The sequence below is a fragment of the Rhincodon typus genome, chromosome 8 (assembly GCF_021869965.1).
Source record: "Rhincodon typus isolate 14 chromosome 8, sRhiTyp1.1, whole genome shotgun sequence".
In the NCBI taxonomy this organism is placed as follows: domain Eukaryota; kingdom Metazoa; phylum Chordata; class Chondrichthyes; order Orectolobiformes; family Rhincodontidae; genus Rhincodon; species Rhincodon typus.
This window is the reverse complement of record NC_063339.1, coordinates 77,993,192-78,017,796: the sequence shown is the minus strand read 5'-3', so window position 1 is coordinate 78,017,796 and position 24,605 is coordinate 77,993,192. Positions and strand designations below refer to the sequence as shown.

General features: G+C 40.6%; 1 protein-coding gene across 1 annotated transcript in view; it reads right to left on the bottom strand.

The window, feature by feature from the left end:
* ino80 (INO80 complex ATPase subunit) overlaps positions 1 to 23,305 on the bottom strand; it is a 55,269-nt gene extending 31,964 nt beyond the window's left edge. The window contains exons 1-10 of the mRNA XM_048600479.1: positions 23,187 to 23,305; positions 22,611 to 22,814; positions 20,813 to 21,008; positions 13,894 to 13,961; positions 10,640 to 10,849; positions 9,932 to 10,012; positions 8,770 to 8,865; positions 4,144 to 4,203; positions 1,190 to 1,332; positions 161 to 245 (exon numbers count right to left, since the gene is read on the bottom strand). Of these exons, the coding sequence (XP_048456436.1) occupies positions 161 to 245; positions 1,190 to 1,332; positions 4,144 to 4,203; positions 8,770 to 8,865; positions 9,932 to 10,012; positions 10,640 to 10,849; positions 13,894 to 13,961; positions 20,813 to 21,008; positions 22,611 to 22,814; positions 23,187 to 23,210 (1,167 nt within the window). The 5' untranslated portion in view covers positions 23,211 to 23,305. The remainder of the gene's footprint in view (positions 1 to 160; positions 246 to 1,189; positions 1,333 to 4,143; positions 4,204 to 8,769; positions 8,866 to 9,931; positions 10,013 to 10,639; positions 10,850 to 13,893; positions 13,962 to 20,812; positions 21,009 to 22,610; positions 22,815 to 23,186) is intronic.
* Between the last annotated feature and the right edge of the window lie 1,300 nt (positions 23,306 to 24,605).

Here is a 24,605-nt window from a genome sequence, read left to right as displayed (position 1 = left end):
AATCAGAAAGAAAGAAAAAAAAATTACAGATTGCTAGGTGTCCCAAAGTAATTTCTCAACGTAAAAATGTGATTTTTTCAACAGGCATCCTAGACACAGTTGCCAGTAAGCACCTGTAATAAATACAGCTATCACGTGTAGGGTCCTTAAACTTACTGACCTCTGCCATAGTGTTCTGAATAGGGGTCCCTGTCAGCAGCAACCGGTTCCGGCACTGAAACTGCAGCAAAATCTTCCAACGAACGCTGTGAAAAGCGAAGAAGAACTCAGAAAAGAAAAATTCATGTGCAAAACACCAAAGTACCTCTATACCTAAGCCATGCACAATATCTACCATTCTCAACCTCTGTGCATAGTGCAACCAGTTTAATCAAGTTCCTGGGGAGAACCCATAAGCAAAATCATTGCTCCCTATTCCTTCAAAAACCAATCGTGGAAAATATAAAAATAAAAAAGCAAAATAACATTTATTTAAATAAGAGAGTATATTGTATCTAGTCAGAGATAGCGAAAACTACAGATGCTGGAGTCAGAGATCAAAGAGTATGGTGCTGGAAAAACACAGCAGGCCAGGCAGCATCGAGGAGCAGGAAAGTTGACATTTCGGGTCGAGACCCTTGCTGAAGAAATCTAAAGAAGGGTCCCAACCCGAAATGCCAACTTCCCTACTCTGATGCTGCCTGGCCTGCTGTGTTCCTCCAGCTCCATATTGTATCTAGTACTGTTAAACCTTATGAAACAGCTAGGTAGGCATCAATTGTCAGTTAGCAAGTAATCACTCAGTCACAGGAAGTGGGGAGAAATTTCAGTTAGACGCATGTGGAAATCTTCTTTTCAGCTAATGATTTAGCAAGTCTTCCAACGACTGTGCTTTGGCCGTCAGTAAGACCAGCAGGCAAAGGGATATTCAAAGTTATGTGGAGTAAGATACAATTTCAGCCATTCATTCCATGATAGCAAAATGTGAATCTTCTTTAGAACAAAGTTCCACGTAATTAACCACATCTACTTGGACAAATTGGGAATAAATTGTCTTCAGGTGACACAAGGCTCTCTACCAACAAGTGGGAACAGCATTTGTTTCCCCCAGTATGTTGTCAATATCTGCATTTCCTGCTGTACACCTGCCATCCAGTTCCAGAGGTCAAAACCCGATAAATACGCAAGGATTTTAATTTGAGTGGTTTACCTGGAGCTGCTTTTGAGTGCCTGGGCCTCATCCAGCACCATGTACTGCCATTTTACCCGTTGAAAGTATTTCACATCCTGAACCACCAGCTGGTAACTGGTTATCACCACATGGAACGGTGCATTTTGGGTGTACAATGTTTTCTAAAACCAAAAGAAGCAAGACAGCAGTTACTAGCAACTAATTGCCAATGTCAGTAAAAGATTACAATGTGGCTGCAGACGGAATGAAATACCTCACGATGTCCTACGCCACCCAAAAACCCAGTGGCAACAGGAATTATTGAACTTGCAACAAATCATCCAGCTGCCATAGATGACAGCAACATTTGAAAATATGCAGTAACTTCGTTCACAGCCTTAACAGAAAGGAACATTCAGCTTTAAGTGTGCTAGAAAGTACTGTGTAATAATATTGAATACAACTTGAGACAGACCATCATTTGCCGGTTTTTCCTTAGCAAGCGCATTGCTTCTGACTGCCATAACCTATTGGCCTGAATACAGTTTATACTGATTAGCCAGATCTAATTCATGACCATCTCTCAATTCCTTAAGCAAGTTGTTCAATTGCTCAGAGTCCTGAATCAAAATGAATCTGTTCCAATTCAACATTAGGAAGACTGAGGGCACTGTACATGGCTTAGCATCTGAATCCTGCCATGTCCCTAGCAGCTTCCTAGACCTAGCCTGAGAGAAACCTCGCAGTCCTGTTTAATTTTGAATTCAGCTACAAACGTCAAAGGCTAGCCATAAAAACGGATCATTTCCAACGCGTCAATACTATCCTTATGATCACCTTTGTAATTTCACTGCCACTGAAATCCTTGTCCACACCTGCTGCATTCAGATTAAATCACACCAACATTCTACTTGCTAAATTCCCATGTCCAAGACTTCAGAGAAGTGCAACACACTCAAAATTCTGCTATTCACTTGTTGATCCCACACCCAGCCTCAACAAGAACTGGGTAGGAATATCAGCTATATGTAACATTTTCATATATTATGAGTTTGCAGGTCTCCCAATGCTATGTTTGGGCCAATGAGCTAATCATGTGTAGGGGCATCCAAAGTTATCATCTGTATTAAGATACAACTTCATCAGTTCCAGGATAGCAGAATGGAGAGTCTTCATAGTTTATCATCTGCATCCTGATCCAAGTGCATTGACTCCTCATCTCCTCATTTTTAAAATCCCTGCACTTATTTCTTAGACACCCTCTAGGTCTCAACTCTATCCAACTTAGTTGAACTTGTTCCTGCAGTCTCATTCCTCACCTCCTTTGCATCTTAATACATTGATTCCTTCAGCTCCTGAACTTTCAATTTTGTTGCCCTATGTTCTCCTTGCTTCCTGACTGCCCTTCCAGTAAAGCTTTCCAACTGATCATCACACACTCTCCTTCCACTCCATCAGAATATGTGAAGTCACCCAGAAATGATGATCAAAGTTGACCTGCGTGGCTTAGTATCAGTTATTTATTTGTGCATGAGCTGAGAAAGATTCCTTCTCTTAGCCATTCTGGGCTATTGTATTACCGAATGGCTTATTAGGGGGTCTGATAGGTCTGGAATAATCAACAGCGCTGGTAAGAGACTGGAATTATAGGTACCTTCACATCAATGACCTTTTGTGGTAACATTCTAAAGGTACACGTATTGGCTTCAGTTCCTCAATTTGCTACATCAGAATTAAAACTCAAATTTGGAATTGCCAATATGACATTTATGTAGCAGCTTTAATGTAGTAAAATATCTTAATATACTTCAGAAGAACAAATGACAAAATCTGACACAAAGTTAATCAAAAATAGATGTCAGGATACATGATTCAAAGTCTGGTCAACAACTAAGAACATAAACTGGAAGAGAAAACAACCATATGGCCTCTCGATTCTACTCTGCCAATCATTACGATTATCTGCCTCAACTCTGTTTTCCACTCACTCCTTACAGCTTTTGATTCTGACAAATAAAACTAATTGGACTTTTAAGAAGATCATAAAAGCAGAAAAAGATGGAGAGATTATGAGAGGAAATTCCAAAACTCAGGACCTAGATGGTAATGGCAGAGCTGCCAACGGAGGTGAAAAGCAAGCGATGGAGGGACAAAAAGCAAGTACTAGAGGTGGAGAGAGAACAATGAGGTTGAGCACGGCTGTTGAGGGAGCAAGACTATCAGGATTACAATTTCAAACTGAAGTGTTGCTGCACCAGGAGTGCCAGAGGCCAGTGAGCATATGGCAGTTGTGTGAATGGAACTTGATACAAGTCAAGGTGGGAGTAGCAGATGAGTCACCATGGCCTGCCTCTAGCGATCTGTCCCCACCACCTCTCTCTGTCCAATTGAGGCCACAGTGTGAGTGCTAACACATGGATACCTTTTTGCTTCTCTATTTAGAATTTAAGGACATGTGCAGTGTGCATCCCCACCTCTGAGCCAGAAGCTCAAAGTTCAAGTTCCACAAGACGACTTGTTGGCCAAATAAGGTGTATTCATAACATAGCCAATCAAGTAGATTGTCAACCTGTTAAGCCTTCCAACACAACTAATGGAAAGCCGTAACAGCAAGAGAGTATTTCCTAGTCAGCCATCCTGAAGTAGGGAATGGCAAAGTATGGCAAACCATTGCAGTAATTTGCTCATAAGTATGGACTGATTCTATACAGGTTAACAGCTGAATGCTCTGAAAATTACAATGGGGGAAATGACAGAAGCAGCCTTGGATTAGCTATTACTCGTGAACAATTCCAGACTGAACTCAGGAGATATCCATACTGGGTTTTCCTGGCCATTTTGAATTCAATTACCAGGCAGTGAGCAGCCCAATAAGTTTTGAGGGAGAAAATGGATTAGGACCCCAAACTGAACAGCTCACACAGGTATCTCTACCTCTTCAGACATTAGTACCAAGTAGATATCATTCAGATAGGAGTCAGAGTAAACTTTACCTGGCTCCAGAACTTCCTTATCACCTTTCTGTCATGTGGGTTCCCCCAGTAAGGCAACACCTAAAAGTGGAAGGAGAAAAAGAACTGTAAACATTTCGGAAGTTACCCTCTGCAGCACTTAGCATATCAGGAAAAAATACAAGTTAGTAAAATGAAGAAAAATCTTGCATCATTTCAACATCTTATCATACCCTTGCTAAATGTATTATTTTTTCCCCAAATGTAAATGCTGCTTTAATGCAGACAGCAGCTAACCTGTGCATAGCATGGTTTCACAAATGGCAATTGGATACATGACCAGCTGCTTTCAGTTTTGGTAATAATGTTGAGAGATAAATGTTGGTCAGGCCTGCTCAGAGTGCAATGGTTTCTTCTCCTCATGGAAGGACAGCAGGCAAGAATGGGAAACAGATCCAGATCGGTTTTGAGGCTATACTGGAACCCCATACAAATGCTGCTGTGATAAATTCAGTGAAATAATTCTGCAGTCTATGTTACTTCAGATTTGCTTGCACAGGAAATTTAGGGAATGAATTTCTTCATCCATAGTTGGAATGAGGGCCCAGGTCGGGGTGAATGGCGCTTTGTCTGTCAGCATCCAGAATGAGGTATGGTGTTTGGATAGTGGACCCACTGACTGGAGTCACTCTACCTTGCTTTGGTAGAAGGGAATTCAGCCGGTCATCATTATCATATTTTATCACTGCTAACTGTATACCAACAAATGTGCAAGCAGCAGATATGGATAAAGAAGCCTCTCTTTCTCTCCACCTATAAACTCTGTTTTCAGAAAATGGCTCAACAGCAGAACTATTTTATTGTATCTTATATTTGTAATCAAGAGAGTTATATAGGCAATGTTGTTCCTCAAAGGCTAAACATCTCCTCTGAAAGACTGTACTTTGAACCCCTGCTCATCAGCAGTCTACCTTTCCCTGAGCTAGTGTTCCAAAGACACAACTTAAATTTAACAGAAAACTTCTCACATAGCTTAAACGGGCAATCTTTTATTTTTTGAAATGACTCTAATTCCAGCTTCCCCAAAAGAGGAAACATCCTTTCCACATCCACCCTGACAATGCCTCTCAGGATTTTATACAGTTCAATTAAGTCACTTCTTATTCTTCTAAACTCAAGCATATACAAGCCTAGCTTATCCAACCCATTGTCATAAGGCAACCTGACTATTTCAGGTATTAGTCTAGTAAATCTGAATTATTTCCAACACAGTTACACCTTTCCTTAACTGAAGGGACCAATACTCTTTTCACATACTCCAGATGTGGGCTCACCAATGCCCTGGACATGAAGAATAACCTCCTTACATTTGTATTCAATTACCCTTGCAATAAAAGGTAACATTCTATTGACTTGGTTAATTACTTGCTGAACTTACATAATAATTTTTTGCATTTCAATCACAAGAGCATACAACTCTTTTTGCATCCCAGACCATTGACCTTTATTATTCTTGCTGCCAAAATGGACAATTTCACATTGTCCCACAATATTCCATTTGCCAGAACTTTTGCCAAATCACCTGGCAAACTTCTACAAACACCGTACAAACTACAGCAGTAAATATTTGACAATAAAAACCTTCGCAAATCAACACAACATCCTAGTGCATGTCATTACACTGCACTGCAGTGAGATCCGGATTATGTCATGCAACAGCACTCACGAAATTCAATCAGCAATTTCTCCTCTGGATTCAATGGGAGATCATTAAACAGATATTAGCATTTTTTTCTTGAAGCCTGCTGCACAAGCATTCAAGCAAAACTCCTGTGAAGTCTAATACAATGCACTAGACAGATGGGTCCAAGAGGCCAAAATCTGTATTCCCCTGACAGGTGCTGTTTTTGTAACTCTCAATGGCCAACATACCAGGGGAAGACAACAAAAACGTTTTGAAAGTGCTCTAAAATTCTTCTTGAAGCACATCAGCAATGACATCAATCACTGGGAGGAACTTTCTACAAATTGCTCAAATGGTGACAACTTGCTCAACTTGCATTAAACTTTGAGTTACAATATCTAAATGACGAGGCAGAGCAGCAGCACAGAAGGCAAAAAATAAGTAAATCTAGATCCAAAATGTTCATGGACATCCTGCCCCATACGCCTAAAGATCTGTAGGTTGATAATCTTCCTGTTCAATCACATGAAAAACCACAGCATGTACTCATCCTGAGTACACATCATTCTCAAATTGAGGGACAGTCGATCACGAGAGAGAGGATACAAATCTCAAACAAATCCCAAACGCATCTAAAATGGGGCTCGAAAATAGTTTGGGATTGGAATAATTGGAATGTGGAATTATCTGCCATAAACTATCCCCATAAACTTCTGTTATTCTTAAATTTATTACACAGCATAGAGATATAAGGTTTGGCAAGTGACATCAAGGTGCAAGGAAGATTGAGAAAAAATATTGAAGACAATATTAGGAAAGGGATATTAGAGGCTTTACAGAGCATGTGGGATAGACAAGGTTAAGTTGGATAATGAAGAGCATGGGAAGTAAACAGAAGAGTGGTGTTTGACTCACGAGGACAGTAACACGTGTGAAAAGAGTGCAACATTACTAATGAATAGAAAGCAAGCAGGAGACCAGCATTAGATGAAGTAGGATATTAGCAAGCAAACACCATGACTACAGGGTTGTGTTGTACTAATTGGCGTTAACGAATATGTGGAGTGAGGAGAGAGGAATTAGACTGGAGGCTTTATGGATACGATATAGTGTGTTCAGAGGAATGTCTGATGGCTGCACTGCCATTCCTACCTGCAACAAAGAGTTTCATCAATAAAACACTTGCTTTGAGAGAGTACTATACAGTCAGAGATCATATCTTCTGGTCACAGTGTTAAATAAAGACCCTGACCTCAAAAAGCTGGATGCCAAGCTACCCCTGGCCCTATTTTGTAGAACTAGTGTCCTGACAGCTATTTCTCCTTCATCCAACACTTGTTATTTTAGCATTAATCGCATTACTGTTTGTGAAAATTTGTCAATTGTACAAAGGCTGCTGCATTTTTTCAACATTGATGAACACACTTTCAACAGTAATTAACTCGCAATGTTCATACACGCCAAGGTCAAGAGGAACATTATATAGAATACAAGCACTTTCTGCTTTGACTTTCTACCATAGAGGATATTGGGACTTTCTGCAAAGTGGAAATACATTGAATCAGAAGAAAGGTCAGCAAAATCACATACAACCTAAATTTATAAAATGGGGCACTTCTGTTGGTTTCTTCTGTTGCAACCTCTCATCTATCTAAAACTGAGCGGGATTGAGCAAGTCTCTCAGAAACCAGTGCACAGGGCTTAAAATTCATGCCGAACATAATTTCTATTTTTAATTTGTAATTTTAAAATTCTTGACTGTGCTACCATAACCTTAAACACAACACTTTAATAACCGTTCTATATTTTTCACACAGGAGCTAGCGAATGTGCCTCTTTCTCTCGAAGTAACAAAAAAAAAGTGGAGGAAGAAAAAAGTCCAATAACTTTAGGGTCTCAACACCTTCTTCCATGTCCTTTAACCACCTCCACATCCCTGTCACTGTGATCAGTTACCATCAGTTTTGAGGAAGGGTCACTGGACTTGAAACATTAAATCTGCTTTCTCTCCAAACCCGAGTTTCTCCCGCAATTTCTGGTTTTGATAAAGAATTAGAGGATTTCTTCAATGTTTGAATGCAAGCTGCAGTCAGATTCCAAAACACTCCCAGCACACACACATACCTTTGCAGTAAATTAGTTGGCAATGCAATACTGCCACCTGGTGCCAGCACTATTCAGAAAACCAGGCATAACAGCAGTTACCTCATTCTACTGAGATATCCAAACAAGTAATCTGGTCTAATGATGTAGTGAACACAATGCATAAGGATGATTTTAAAACATTAATTAATGGGATGTGGGCTAGGCCAGCATTTATTACCCAACCCTAATTGCCCAGAGGGCAGTTAAGAGTCAATCACATTGCTGTGGGTCTGGAGTCACATGTAGGCCAGACCAGGTAAGGATGGCAAGGACATGAGCGAACCAGATGGGCTTTTCAAACAATGACTTCATGGTCATCATTAGACTCTTAATTCCAGATTTTATTGAATTCAAATTCCACCATTTGCCACGGCAGGATTCAAACCCAGGTCACAGAACATTAGCTGGGTCTCTGGATTAACAGTCTAGTGATAATACCTCTAGACCATTGCCTTCATCTCATTCCAGAGTATGGGTCCTGACAGCACTTGGCAAGGCCTGGTTCTAGCTTAGCACTGGCACAGCTCTGTCACTTGAACTATTAAACTTGTTCGACCACTATTTGGCATTAAAACAGAATTGTAAGAGTTGGAATGCAACCTATAAAATGCATCTGTATCTATTTCAGAATTCAGACTGCGAAGAAAGCCTGAAGAATAGAGGAAGTGCTGAATCAGCTCAAATACCCTTAGCACTGACAGCTACACACTTCCATCTCCAAGCTAGAGTTACAAAATGAAATAGGGATGACTACAACATTCTACGATTACAAAACTTAATTTCTTATACACCAACATTGCAGAGCCTGATGGCACCGCTTTCTCCTCCTTTTATGTTACCTTGAATCGTGAGACGAATCTGGAGAATTCCTGATGCCAGTTGTTAAGTGTGGAGGCAGGAGAGATGATTAGAAATGGACCCCAGATATTTTCTCTCTGCACAAGAATCAAGTCAATCAATAAAAGTGCACTAAATTCAGCTGAACAAATTGGTTAGTCAAAAGACTGATTTTTTTTGTGTTAAAAGGATTCAATAGCCTCCACCTCAAGTACATGTATTTGAATCACAGTGCTGACTGAGGTGTTTGCACAAATGCAGCAGACCAACAGCATAACACAAATTGTGCAGTTTACAAGTCAACCACAAATTTCAAGTTACTTTTGGAAGTGAGCCTACAAATATGGGAACTGCAGAAATGGAGATGGGACATGAGCAAAAGGGAGTGTTCTTAGCATAAATTTGGAAGAAGGCAGTGTTGAAGTTCTGGACGAACAGCCAAATCGGTTCCAGCCGGTGTACAAATATCTGATTTAGATTTGAGCTCAGTTCTGGCTATTTAAACATTCACAGCCTGCGCAACCAGAAAAGGCTGTTCAATCAGCTCTTATATTGGGGTGAGGGATTAGGCAAGCATTGCGGATTAGGGTGGACATCGTCTGCAGAAAATATAGCACAGCAGTTTGAATTTCAAATTGCGAAGCATTTGCTTGTGATTGAAGGTAGGTCTGTCTGAACCAGGACCTTAGATTAGCATATTATACCCATGGCCATCTGTACATCATGATTTAAAAAAAGATTGTGCAAGGAGGGTTTCAATGCAGCCTCTTTTCAAATGATTGGACATTGTTGGAGTGCGCTTACACTGTGCCTACCCACAGAACATAGGAAGGCAGTGTAGAGACAGCTTGACTTTACATGTGGTCCTTATTATACCCGAACCAGTCAGTTTTTACAAATATCAGATGCCTATGTCAAATTTATGCCAAATGACAGCAGGTGATCTACAGTATTGGATGAAAGGGCATGGTGGTAATTGTAACGTATTATAAGTTAAAGAGAAGTTAAAGTATAAGAGGAAAAAAATAGCAAAGGTGAGGCTCCTTACAATTAGTTACACTTGCTAGTGAAAGTTATCTCAAGCTCTGTTGCTCAAGAGCAAGAAATTGCCTCCATGCAGCAGTTTTCTGTGATGATTCAAAACTCAAAACTCATAGATCTCACCTCAGCTAAATGCGCCAAGAAAGCAATACTCTGTACTGTCTTCCCAAGTCCCATTTCATCAGCCAGAATTCCATTAATACCCTGAAAGCAAAAGAAAATTTAAATCAAGATCAAGCCATATGGAGACAGACATGTTTGTACTCACAGGCATTCAAAGTTAAGGCAGCCAGGTCTTCATTCAAACAGGTGCTATGAAATAGTACATAAATATACAAGCAATGATATCCCAAAATTTGGAGTTAGTTGTTATGGTTAGTGAGACACTCAAGTCCTGTGCAACACAACGATAAATTTTAGGTTTGGAAATGGTGCAACTACTTTGAATTATCTTCTTCATGAAAAGAAAACCCTTCAAATCAGTCAATGTTACTGCAAGAGGCCAAATGGTCCTGAGTGCATCATAGTGTTCAGGGATGTGTAGCTTAGATGGGTTATGGGGGATGGGTCTGGATGGGATGCACCGAGGGTCGGTGTGGACTTGTTGGGCCGAAGGGCCTGTTTCCACACTGTAGGGATTCTATTCTATTCTATTCTACAAGTATAGCCATTCAAAATTAGTGGGGAGAAACCACGAAATGCCATCTGCATCATGCTGATGAAACACACTGCCAATCCTCATAGCCTATCAGGCACAATAGTGCGGTGAATCAGATTCTTGCTACTACTAAAGAAAAGAATCTCAGTTACATGCACACGGACGGATTTTACCTGTTCATAAAGGTTGGCCAGCCAATTCATGCCTTTCAATTGGTAGGCCTTAAGCTTGCCATTGAACATGGAAGGCTGAGGAATGTCTTCACCAGCCCGAATCGAAGGGTTGGCCAAGCTGTAACTCTCCCCAAAACCAGTCCCGGACTCATTGGCTGCCCGTAGTGCAGCCATGCGGCTCTCCTTTGCTTCCTCATCGAACAATCTGGTCTGAAAGCAAAAGTACATACAATAATGGTCAGCTGTTATGTTGAAGAGTGCAGTTTTAAGAGGAAAAACTTATTATGAACTTAATGCTGTTGTGGACACAACCATCTATAGCAAGACTCTCAGTGCATGATTCAGAATTTTAATCAGTTGTCACACTGCCTGCTGGGAGAATAAAATATCTGTGAAAGGTTAAAAAAAACTCAAAAACCACACCTTCCATAATAGATTCAGATAATCTCTTTCAGCCAGTAGAGGCTTTTCATTCTAATTTTACTCTCACATTTGGCCAATATAGTTGAGCGTAGAACATTAAAAAGTAGATCTGTTACAGCACAGTTAGGTGTAATTTTCCAAGTAGGAAATAGCGGAGTTAATGTTTCGGGTCCAGTGACCCTTCCTCAGAACACAGTTCTGAAGTAGGGTCACCGGACCTGAAACATTAACTCCACTATTTCCTTCACAGATGCTGCCAGACCTGCTGGAATTTTCCAGCAACATTGTTTTTGTTCTTGATTTACAGCATCCGCAGTTCTTTTGGTTTTTATAATTTTCTAAGTGCTAAGTTATAAACTTTGTTCATTAATGGAGAAAGTCCATGAACAGAAAATGAACCAGCAGAGTGAACTCATCGCAAACAAATCCCTTCCACATCACAGAAAAGCCAGTGTAATCCTCTCTTATTGTACCAAGGTACTATTTTCCAAAAGTAGAGACAACTGAAGGTACCGCTGTCCACAAGATTAGGGATATCAATACGACTTGGCACACAGGCAGGTTGACACAAGGCACCAGTGCAGGAAAATACACTCCCTCCTGGAATAAGGCAAATACAGATTACAAGACTTCTTTCTTCTTCAGCCATGATTCTTCCATTTCCCAATGGCTTTTCATTCTCCACATCCTCCAATTCATCCTTGATAACATTAAATCTCTCCTGCACATCACCCACACCTCTGACAGATGAATTTAATGTGTTGGAGACAGAAAATCAAAGTCCTTCATCTGCAAACGTCTTCCACCTATCCACTGCCTTAAATTTCCCTTCTTGCTTTCTGCTATTCTTTTAAGTCCAACTTTACATAACCCCAGCTTGAGCCTTTGTATCAATTCATTGCACTCTTTGCAACTCCCCACTTACACATGTTCACCTCTCCATTTCTTCCTTGTCCTACCTGAAGACTTTTTTTTTAAAAAAACAGAGCTTTCAATCATCATTTTAATCTTTGTTTCTTGGCATTGCAACTGTTTGCCTACATGCTTCCAAAGGCACATGATAAAGTGCTGTACAAAGGGTTTGCAAGCTAAGTTAGAGCTCATGGACAACGGCAGCAAAGAGGAAGAATTGGTCAATGGTAGTTTCTTGGACTAGAGAAATATTTAAAATGGAATTGTCAAAAGAATTTGTTTTTGAATTTGTTCACAGAATATGGGTATTATTGACTAGGCTAGCATTTATTGTATGCCCCCAATTCCACTTCAGAAGGTGGTGAGCTGCCTTCTTGAACTGCTGCCATCCTCAGGGTGTAGAAAAATCTGAGGGAAGGAGTTCCAGGATTTTGGACCAGCTGCATTAAGGGAACAGTGAAATAGTTCCAAATCAGGATGGCTGGTGGCTTGGAGGGGAACATACAGATGGTAGCATTTACATAGATGTGCTGCCTTGTCCTCATAGGTGGTAGAGGTTTTGATTTGGAAGTTACTGTTGAAGGACTTTTGAGAGTTGCTGCAGTGCAACTTGTAAATGGCACACACCGCTGTTGCCATTATTTGTCAGTGGTGAAGGGAATGAATATTGAAGGTGGTAGATGAAATACTAATCAAGTGGGATGAAGAGAGAATGCTGGAGAAACTCAGCAGGTTTGGCTGCATCTGTGGACAGACAAACCTTAATGTTTTTAAGTCCAATATGACTGTTCCTTGAAATTCAGTCCCCAGCATCAGTCTCCTTATTTAAGGAAGTTTGCAAATGCCCTGGAAGCAGAGTTCTAGAGGTCTACAATACAGGAAAAGGCTCTTTAGCCCATCTCACCTGTTCCAGTCAAAAACAACACCTAAATCTTCTAATCACATTTTCCACCAGTTGGTACACAGTCTTGTCTGGCTTGGCATCACAGGTGAATATCTAAATACTTCTTAAATGTTCCAAGGGTTTCTGCTTCTCCCACGCTTACAGCCAATGAGTTCCAGATTTCCACCACCCATTCCCTCTAAACCTCCTGCCTTTTATCTTAAATCTCTGTCTCTTGGTCATTGATCACTCCACCTCGGAAAAAAGTTCCTCCCTGTCTATGCCCCTTAATTTTGTACATCTCATCATATCCTGCCTCAGTCTCCTCTCCTCCAAAGGGAAAAAAACCCAAATCTTTCTTCATGGCTGAAACTGCCTAGCCCAGGCAATATCCTAGTAAATCTCCTCTGCACTCTTTCCAGTGCTGTCACATCCCCCCAGTAATGTGGATGTCAGAACTGCACGCTCTACACTAGCTGTGGCCTAACCAACGTTCTTAAACGGTTTACAAACTAATTCCTGGAATGGGTAGGGTGTCGCTCCCATTTGCTACAATAACTTTTTGTCTCGTGAGAGAAGGCAATCTCACCTCATGTTCAGGACAGGCCAAATTTAAAGCACAAACAAACCCCCAACCTGATAATAAATTAGTAAATTGACTTTTATGTTGCAAGATGGCTCCATGGTCAGAGTAATAACAGTAAGTAGAATGAATTCTTGCAACTGAAGCAAAGATGCTTTGCTGCAGCAGCGTAAAGATGGTGGCATTTAGTGGCTATAACGAAGTGCCTCATGCTGACAAATGGTGCCCCAAGTGCATATCAAATGCATTACCAAACACCCGTATGACTCATTCCTGATCAGTGAACTAGTACAAATTTACATTCTGTGCTGCTTCAAAACAGATCAGGTGAAATTATAGCACAAAACAAAACAAACTCATTACTGTTAAAAATGGCATGCACTTCAGGGACTAGGCTAGGAGATGAACAAGTGGAACACAATCTTCAATATAGTTAAAACTTGAGCCACTCACTTTGGCTTGCTGTACTCGAAAAGCATCCTCTGCATTCTTCAGTGCCTGTGCTTTGTAGTATTCACTATCTGCAAAACAGAAAATAATGCACACATTAAGACAAAGGTGCATAGTGAAGCCCTTACTGGAGTTCGGGTTGGTTAAAAAGGGGCCAGTTCACCTTGTTGGTTATCTAGGACAGTGCTTCTCAACCAATGGGGCACATCCCTCTGTTGGAATGTGAAGTTCATCAAGGTGGGGGATATAGTGTCATAATTAAGAATGAAACAAAAAGGCATTGAGATAAGAATTAAGATATTATTGTTGATATATATATGCATTTGCTACTCAATTGTCAGTGGACGAGAACGAATATGTTTGAACATACAGATGGTTTGGCAGTGGCATTCCTAAGATATAGGGAGCTTGCAGGTGGCACCAAGGTTTTTTGACAACTGCTCGGTGGCATACAAAATGTAGAATGTTCAGAAGAGCTGACCTGGACATTCAGATGGGATGTGCAACTACATCTTTGAACCTTAATCCAAGATCAGCAGAGAACCAAGATGTGACCCTTTAAAGTATTCTATCGTACAACTCAATGTCAGAGAGATCGCAAAGAATTGATCAAATTAGAGGACAACAATAGGCTCAAGTTATTGTTAGAGATATGAGAAATACTTCCACCACAATCCACAAGCTCATCACCTCTGGCTTCACTTGCACCTCTCCCAACTCTGTCTCAGATAGCTCCACTCTAATCTCAACCCCTCTTACCTCAGATTACCATCCACCTCAACTGCACTCGTTACCTCATCCACCACTTCACCTTCCTGCACACCCCTAACCCTTGGCTTCACCTTGACGTAAGAAATAGTGATATCTTGAAATGTGTTGGTATTACAGAAGAGGTTTTTTTTTGTGCTGGCTGTCTTAAAATGCATAAAGATGGATAAACTCCCAGGACCTGATGAGGTGTATCCCAGACTTTGTGGGAAGCTAGGGAAAAGATTACTGAACCCCTTGCTGAGATATTTGTATTACCGATAGCCACGGGTGACATGCCAGAAGACTACAGGTTGGCTAATATCGTGCCATTATTTAAGAAAGGTGGTAAGGAAAAGCTAGGGAATTATAGACCGGTTAGCTGGACATCAGTGCTGGTTACATTGTTGGAGGGGATTCTGAGGGACAGGATTTACATGTTTTTGGAAAGGCAAGAACAAATTAGGGATAGTCAGCATGATTTTGTGCGTGGGAAATAGTATCTCACTAACTTGATTGAGTTTCTTGAAGAAGTAACAAAGAAAATGGATGAAGGCAGAGCAGTAGACATTGTTTTGTATGCACTTCAGCAAGGGATTCGACAAGTTTCCGCATGGTAGACTGGTTAGCAAGGTTAGATTATATGGAATCCAGGCAGAGCTAACCAAGTGGATACAAAATTGGCTCAAAAGGTGACAGATGGTGGTGGTAGAGGGTTACTTTTCGGTCTGGAGGCCTGTGACCAGTGCTGGGTCCACTGCTTTTTGTCATTTATAAAAATGATTTGGATGTGAATACTGAAGGAAATGGTTATTAAGTTTGCAGGTGACACCAACATTGGTGGTGTGGTGGACAGTGAAGAAGATTGCCTTGGAGAACAGCAGGACGTTGATCAGATGATCCGAGCAGTGGCAAATGGAATTTAATTTAGATAAATGGAAGGTTTTGGTAAGGCAAATCAAGGCAGGATTTATACACGTCATGGTAGGGCCATGGGGGTGTGTTCCCAAACAAAGAAACTGAGGGGTGCAGGTGCACAGCTCCTTGAAAATGGAGTCGCAAGTGGATTGGGTGATAAACAAGGCATTTGACATGCTTGCCTTCATTGGTCAATGCATTCAGTACAGGAGTTGGAATGTCATGTTGCAGCTGTACAGGACATTGGTGAGGCCACTTTTAGAATACTGCATTCAATCTTATCTCCTGCTGTAGGGAAGATATTGTTAAACTTGAAAGGGTTCAGAAAAGATTTGCAAGGATAATGCCAGGATTGGAGGGTGTGAGCTATACAGACAGGCCAAACAGGCTTTTTTCACTGGAATGTTGTAGGCTGAGTGGTGACCTTATAGAGGTTTATAAGGTCCTAAGGGGCGTGGATAAGGTCAATAGCCAAGCCAAACCAAGGTTAGGCGAGTCCAAATCTAGACAGCATAGGTATAAAGTGAGAGGGGAAAGATTTACAAAGGACCTGAGGGGCAACTTTTTCACACAGAGGGTAGTGTGTGTATAGAACATGCCGCCAAAGCAAGTGGTAAAGGCAGGTACAATTACGATACTTAAAAGGCATCTGGATGGGTACATTATCAGGAAGGGTTTAGAGGGATATGGACCAAAAGCTGGCAAGTGGGACTAGGTTAATTTAGGATATCTGGTCAACATGGATGAGTTGGACCAAAGGGTCTGTTTCTGTGCTACATATCTGATTCCATAAATATATGGACAGAATTCTGCAGGAATTAGGAAATGATGCACACTGAGCTTGAGGAGAAAGGAAGGGCATGGTGAGGTGAAGACGGGAAACTAAAATCATGACTGAAAAGGAAAATATTGAGGTGGTTTCATAAAGCAGATTTGAGCTGGCAAGGTACGAAAGAATAAGTAGAGAATTCCTTAGGGTATTAGTGTACTAATTAAACAAATCATCACCAATGTTAAGAGTACAGGGACCAAAAATTCAAAGGAAAATCTGACTGATAGGTTTTAAGATTTAGGACCCTCAGTATGGTTTGAAATCAGTCATAAAGCAATTTAAAAACAAGAGCAACAAACTTGGACGTAAAGAATAAAACAATGTCAAAAATATTAACCCAAGCAAAACTCTATTTGATTGAAAATCAGAACAGTACTCTCAGTATCCAAGGGAGAACAGGTACGGAGTTGAATGGGACATTCCATTGGGGCACCCAGGGCCCAGCTTGTGTACCTTCTAACAGCGGTCTATTGACAGAGCACTTCTGTGACACATGAAATGCAAAGATTCATGGTTAAAAAGCAAGTATGTAAACTACACATACATTAAAAGGCTGTAAATGACCATATACACATTCAGGTACACGCAGTAAGATTTCAACATGATAATAATTTATCTGTTACACTCGGTCTTCTCTGGACAGTTTAACTCTTATTGATGAAGCTGCGGGGTCAGGAAAAGGAGAGAAAAATGCTCTCAACTTGAATTCCCAATCCAAGGATAATCTCCCATTTGGTGGATTCCCTTACAGCCTTTTTTTAAAAATTTTTTTACAACCTGCATACTTCTGTTGCAGTGTAGCTTGTTTCAAAGTTAGTTTTTATTAATTTGCACACATTGGTCGCCAGCTGCGTGCTTGGTTCTGTAAAAATGAGGCTGTTCACCAACCCCTCAAAAAGAAATGCACTGAGTATCAAGGATGAAAGGTTCAACTTGTGAAACAGTGGAGCCAATAAATACATGTAAGCTTTTGGTCATTCTTGGGTTTAATAACTCCACAGTTTAAACTTCTATTCAGTGATTCACCATGGCTCAGGATACCTTACTCAGTATCAAGCAACCTGCATGCCTTCTGAACTAATTTGTCTGGGGTCATCACCAGGGTTAAACCTTAGACAGAAATAGGAAGGTACATTTTAAACGGGATACAGAGAACCGGGAACGGCAAAAACTTTCAAATACAAGATAGTGAATTGCTGTTATCCGAAATGCTGTCCTTATAAGGATGCTTAAAGATGTTTTAGTAACATTCACAAAATCGTACAAGTGTTATGGCACAGAAAGGGGCCATTTGGGCCATCTGGGCCATCATATCTGCATTGACTCTCTTGTACAAACATCAAGAATTACTGTCAGTTTCTGGTCTTTTCCCCTTACCCTTGCATTGCTTCCACTTCAATAATCATCCAATGTCCCCTTGGATACCTCAACTGAACCACATGTGAAAGAGTTATTTTCTCACTTCACATTTGCTACAGTAGTTAGGTCCAACTGAGTGGCTTGCTCAGTCACTTCAGAGGCTGGGTTAATAGTTCTTGTGCTTTAGGAGTGATATGTAGACCAGATCAGGTCTGGATGGCACATTTCCTTCCCTGAAGAAAATTAGTGAACCAGACAGGTTTTTATGACAACCTACATAGCTGTCCTTGGGTTACATTTATATGCCAGATTTTTGTTTTACTGATTTCAAATTTCATCATCAAGCATGGTGGGTTTCAAACTCATGACCCCAGAACATTAATCTGTGTTCTTGATAATCGTCCAGTAACATTAGCTACCTTGTAACTGTCTCTCCTTCAAAAGAGAATTGTGCACACATTTCAAAGCAAAGAAAAATTTAATGGAAAAATTACATGGGAAAATTATGGGGAAAGAGGAGAGCAGAATTAGTTGGATAGTCCTATAAGAGAGCCAACACAGACATGATTAGCTGAAGGCATTCATCAGACAAACTGTTCTTTACCACTGTTTCACTTTCTACAGAACAGTCTCAATGCATGTTCAGCTCTGATGACAAGGTGCAGCTGACTTTCTTACTTAACTTGTTTCTTTGGGTGCATTTTGTGAAAGAAGAAAAATTTGCTAAGTCACATCAATATGTTTCGGCGCCAGATTTTACTTGCTGGCAAGTGTGAAGAGGACTTGTAATATAGTGCATAGTCAAAGTTAGGGCAGGCGTGCTGACCACTGCATAATCACAGACCCATGTCAAGACCACTCTGTGCGTAAATTAAAATCCCAGGCTTTCTACTTTATTCTTGTATCCTAACATTCCTGCCTGCTTTATATTCTACAGCAAGCGCAGGCCTGATTGACTATGCAGCTTAAAGAATCTGGAAAATGGGTTTATGATCTCCGTACAGGCTCTGAACAGGATGGTCAACAATGGGGATTCGTAAAGATTTGTCTCCTTTTACCAATCCTATAATTCCTCAGGCTCTCAAAAAACCAAGGAAAATTACAACCAGCTATCTGGTCAGGTATCTGCCTTTAGCCCATTAGCCTATCTAATACTACTACTTCAGTTATGGTACTTAATTCCTCCCCAGTTATTCTTTAGTATTAATGGTACGTTCAACGTATCCTCCACATAAAGACTGATGCCAAATATATTGTTCAACTCTTCTGCCATTTCTTTGTTCCCCCACGACCATCTCCCAGATTAATTTTCTAAGGAGCCTATGTCCACTTTAGACCTCCACCTTGGTTTTTATGTATTTAAAGAAGCTCGTCAGTTTTTATATTCCTCACTAGTCTGCCTCATAGTTTATTTTCCCTTGCTTCATTATCTTTTTAGTCCTCCTCTGTTGGATTCTTAATTTATCCCAGTCTTCGAGGCTATCACTGACTTTTACCCCCTTTTTTCATTTAACACTCTCCTTAATTTTCTTTGTTAGCCATGGTTGGTTTATCCCTCTTAGTATCTTTCCTCCTTTTTGGGATGCATTTTTGCTCTAAGTCATGTATTACCTCCTTAAATGTCTGCCATTTCTTCCCTGTTCTTGATCCTCATTTCATTACAATTCCCTTTAAGTTAACCAGCTGTTTCCAATCTAAGTGTCTCACTACCAAATTGAAGGTTAAATTCTATGATGTTATGATCACTGCTACCTCATTATCCAATATCAGATCAAAAATAGCCCGCTCCCTGGTGGGCGCATGATATATTGGTCTGGGAAATCATCCCTAATGGACTCTGAATTCATTATCATAGCTACCGTTGCCAACTTGATTCACCCAATCAACATGGAGATTAAAGTCATCCATAATTATAGCTCTAATCTTTTAACATGCGCCTATTATTCATTGATTTATATCTTTTCCTACAGTGTGGCTACAGCTTGGTGGGGTGGGATCTACACACCACTACTACCCTAATGCCTGGGATGTTACATACCTCCACCCAAATGCAGCCTACATCAACGAAGCCTTGAACATCTCTCAACTGTCCTGATTTCATCACTTATTAACAGTGCTGCCACACCAACTTTCCTTCCCACCTGTCTTTCTATATGAAATAGCTTCCCAGATACCTAGCTCATTAAGCCCTCTACCAAAATTTTAGATATTACAATGAAAATCACATCTCGTTCTTCTAAACTTTCTGGAATATAATCTACTTGGAGGAGCAGGTTACAAGGATTGTTGTGCTGAGTGCATGTTGAAGCCCACTTTCTCTCAAATCACATGTAAACTGAGAAACAAGGTATGGTCAAGGCAGGTCACGAAGAATCTTATCCCCAGAAATTACTAGCTAATGTTGCTTTTTCTCCAGAATCTTCCTTTAGGAGCACTATTCTATAAGAAGGAGACATTTTCATGAAGATCTCCACACATTTCACCAATCATGAAGCTATCAATCAGAACAAGATGTAGTAGACTACTGCTTATTGAGCATGAGTTAGGGCTATGGCAGTTTGAGCAAGATGTTATTTCCAAAACATTACATTCTTGCAGTACCTTGCTCCTATCCTGAATGGGCAGATATTTACAAGAACATCGTTTCACAAGCATTGCACTCCCACAACATGCCACCAATAGTGTTATTCTTCATTAAGGAGTCTTCACAATGAAGAAACAGTTTCCAGTTGTCGTCTTTAGGTACTGAGCCATACCTGAAAGCTGTTTTGATAATTTGTATTTATTTGATAACGAGATATTGGAGGCTCATGAGGAAAATCAAGGAAATGCAGCCACATAAAAAAGGGATTATCTAAGACAGGAAACAATATGGGGAAAGCAAGTCTTTAAGGTAAGAAAGTGAGGTTAACTCAAGGTTCTATTGCGCCCTCAGAAGTTGATATCAAAAGGTTTGAAAGCACCATGGTGAACAGCAGCATAGAGGTCTGCATGTTGGTCAAACACACACACCCCTTACTTACAGGATCTTACTGAACCAAATGCACATATTTCCATCATTCTTACCATAATCCTCCTGACTGACATTAACCATCACACCACCTCCAATGTCAATCTGTCTGAAGATCACACTGTCATCCAGCTTCATCAAGATTTCCTCCTGCAAGGCGTCATTTCCAGAAGCTCGCTTCCGGCTCATGAAGTGAGCATACAGCTCTGTTTGCGTGATAAGGAAATTCAACTTCCGCTGCTGTCTTTTTGCCTATGGGTCAACAAAAGCAGGTTTTAAAAGTTGTCTAATAGTGATGAGTAAACACTGAGAAGACGGCTTCCCAGAATACACAAAGCTCAAAGTTGCAGCATCATGTGAAAGGAGAAGCGTTTGGAACATCTATAAAAGGTAATTTGCATGACCATCTAATCTTTCCTCATCTGTTCATCACAGGAAACAGGTTGATGAATGAGCCTTAATTGACAAGTATATGTTTTCTTGGACAAGGTGACTAAACTGCACATGATACTCTAGGTGAGGTCTCCCCCAGGCTTGATATAATTGCTGAAAGTCCTCTTGTAATAAAAGCCAATATTTACCTCAATCGCTTGCTACACCTGCAGTAAACTTTCAATGACTCAGGAGTCCTTGTTCACGAGTCCCTACGAATGGTCACACCACTTAAGGAACTCACTTTCTACTTGTCCGAAGTTGACAACTTCAACACTTCTTTACATTGCACGCCATCTACCAAATTTTTGCCTACTCACTTTGATTCTCCAAATCCACATCAACCATCTTGCACCTAGTTCTGTGCCATTGTGAGTTCAGAAATGTTACATTGAATCTTCCACTTCAATCATTTATTTAGATTGCCATCGTCCAATAGCATAATCCATTCGAAGAGTTCCATCACATCAGTGAGATCATAGGGAATCTATAGATCTCTAACTGGTCATAAATCTTTCCCATCTAATATCCACAAATAAACTCCTTACAACCCATGTCAACCCACAGGCTTGTAATTTTCAGGGTTTGATTTTCCTCACTTCAATAGTAGGAGCAAATAAACCATTCTACATCTTATTTGGATCACTAAAAAAAATTGGATTGTGGAATAGATAGAGTAGCAGCTCACACTAAACCTCCCTTTATGCTTAGGCAAACAAAATCATTTACAGAAATCCCAGATCAGATCAGATCAGATCTGGAGTACTACATTTATGCATCACAGCTGAGTATGGCTTAAATAGCCTTGGACAAGGTGTTGTGTGCAGATTTACCAAAACAAAATCAGTGCTCAAATGATTAGATTATGGGGATAGACTGCACAAATTATCTTATATTTGATAGGATTAAAAATGAGTTCCATTACCCAGAATAAAAAGCAAACTCTTGAAATTACAGCAACAGGGGTGATGTCAGGAAGCAATTTTTCAGGTAAGTACTGGTGGAAACATGGTATTCTCTCCAAACGACTGACATAAAATTTTTGTTCAGCAAGTACACTAAGGGATCCAAAAACAGCAAGGAGATAGGAGCCAGGAAAATATTTGATTAAATGGACCAACAACTGCTCTTCTATGTCCATATGAACACCACAATAAGACCACCACACACCCTTAAAAATTCAAGGCAATACAAACCAGCTTTAAGCAACCTTTTCTTACTTTAACTCTTTCAGACCTTAGTATCATTTGAAAGGGAGTTCCAGGCTACCGGTCTTTGTTGTCTGGCTGGTTAAAAGCATATTGACGCCTGACAAAATTGGCCAGAAACAGCACAAGTGATGTATCTACTTCTCTATCACAGAAATTTGTCCTCTGATAATTGCTCTATCAAGAGTAAAATACCAGGAAAAAGTTCTCTAACCTCGCGCATCTCTTCATCAAGTTTTCGCTGTTCCAGAGCTTCTTTCTCTGCTCGCTTTCGATGTTCCTTCTCTACTTTGTCATATTTTTTCCAGTACAAAAGCATCTCTTTGGTTAGCCTCCGGGCTCGAGGCAGCGTTTCTTTACAGTTTTTCTGTGCCTGGATAGCAGCCCTCCGTACCTCTCGCATACATTGGTGAGCGAGCTGAGGTCAGACAACAATACAAGATATTTGAATCAACACATTCAATAATTCAAATTATAGTAGAACGTAGTGAGCTACCATTAACTATGTGCTACAAGCTGTTGATTGCTCAGTCACATACACTGACCTCACCTTGTGTATACCTTCACTTCAAACTGTCGTATTCTGTTCAAGCTACTGGTCTTTGATATCTCAAAATCCTTTTAACCATACAAGACCATAAAAACAGAAAGCCCAGTGCACCAAAACCTGCAAGGGCTGCTGCTTCAATTCTCTAATTGACACTGAAATGCTCTCGCTTTCCCTCGTGACTTGTGTACAGCCCATTAATTTACCACCAATTTTAAATATTTCACTGCAGGTTAGTCCTACCTTCTTGGTGTTGGTGAGGATCATGTTCCGAGCAGAGGACTTCTGTTTGTAGACCTGCAATGAAAGTACATACTAGTCATTCCTCAGCAAAATATATGAGCACAGCATAACCATCAAGGCCAGACCAGAATAAATTGAACCAAAATCCCCAAGTGCAAACTCATCCTCCACGAGAGTCACCATGGTTACAGCACAGAAAGAGGCTTTTTAGACGATCATAGTATACTTACAGACCAAACGACCAATTCGTCAAGTGTTCTCCTATCTCGAGAAAGGCTCATTGCTTTGTTTGGTGTTTTTGTTTCTTATCCCATCTGTACAGGGTCTAAAATGTTAAGGATATACCTGTACCTATTTCTATAATCAACCTGTTCAGAGATGTTATTACACATCTCGAAGCGGTGGGACTTGAACCTAGGCCTCCAGGTCCAGAGGCAGGGACACTACCACTGCAAGAGGGCATTTTGTTTTGTTTTGTCTTGTCATGATTTCAGTGTGGCTATCATGAGCTTAGTTTCATTCTGCAATTTCTGATCATCTGTTGTGAAAGCGCTCTCTTTTCCCAGGACTCCATCTGACGATAATGGGAATCGTAGCAAATTACTTACTTTCCCAACCCCCCCCCCCCAATAGGATGTGAGCATTGTTGGCAAGATCAGCTTTTATTGCCCACCCGTAACTGTCTTTCAGAAGATGATGGTGAACCATCTAATTAAACTGCTGCAGTCCAGCTAGTGTCACTACACCTGCAGTGTTGTTAGATTAGAAGCTCTGATTTTGCCCCAGCAAGTGAAGGAATTGCAACCATGCTGAACATTAACACTCCCACTTCTGACCTTATGTTGGAAGGAATGTGATTGATGAAAAGAGGATGGTTGGACTTAAAGCCACAACCCAAAGGAACTCTTGCAGTGATGTCAGAACTGAAATGGTTGGCCTCCAAACACCATCTTCCTGTGCTAGATATAACTCCATCCAGTGCAGAATGTCCTGACTGCCATCCACTCCAATCTTGCTCTGGTTCCTTAATGCCAAATGCTGCCTTGGTGACAAGGGCAGATGCAATCATCTCGAGTTCAGATCTTTTATCCATGTTTGGAACTGGGCCGAGCGGGTTGGTGGAACCCAAACCAAACATCAGACAGCAGATTATTAATTTCCATCCAGAAGTCGGGCTATTGTGGAGGGTTCAGTAACTTTCACAATTTCTCTTATATTGAAATGGCCATGTTTATACGGAGGAGGATCTGTCAAGAACTGATATGAGGCAATTGCACTGCACAAGCACGATGACCACTCCGACAAGACTGAATCAAATTAACTATTTCCCCTTAAAGTTCAACAGCATTATTATCCTGCACTGACATCCTGGGCGCTTACCACTGACCAGAAACTGAAGTGGACCAGCTTATAAATATT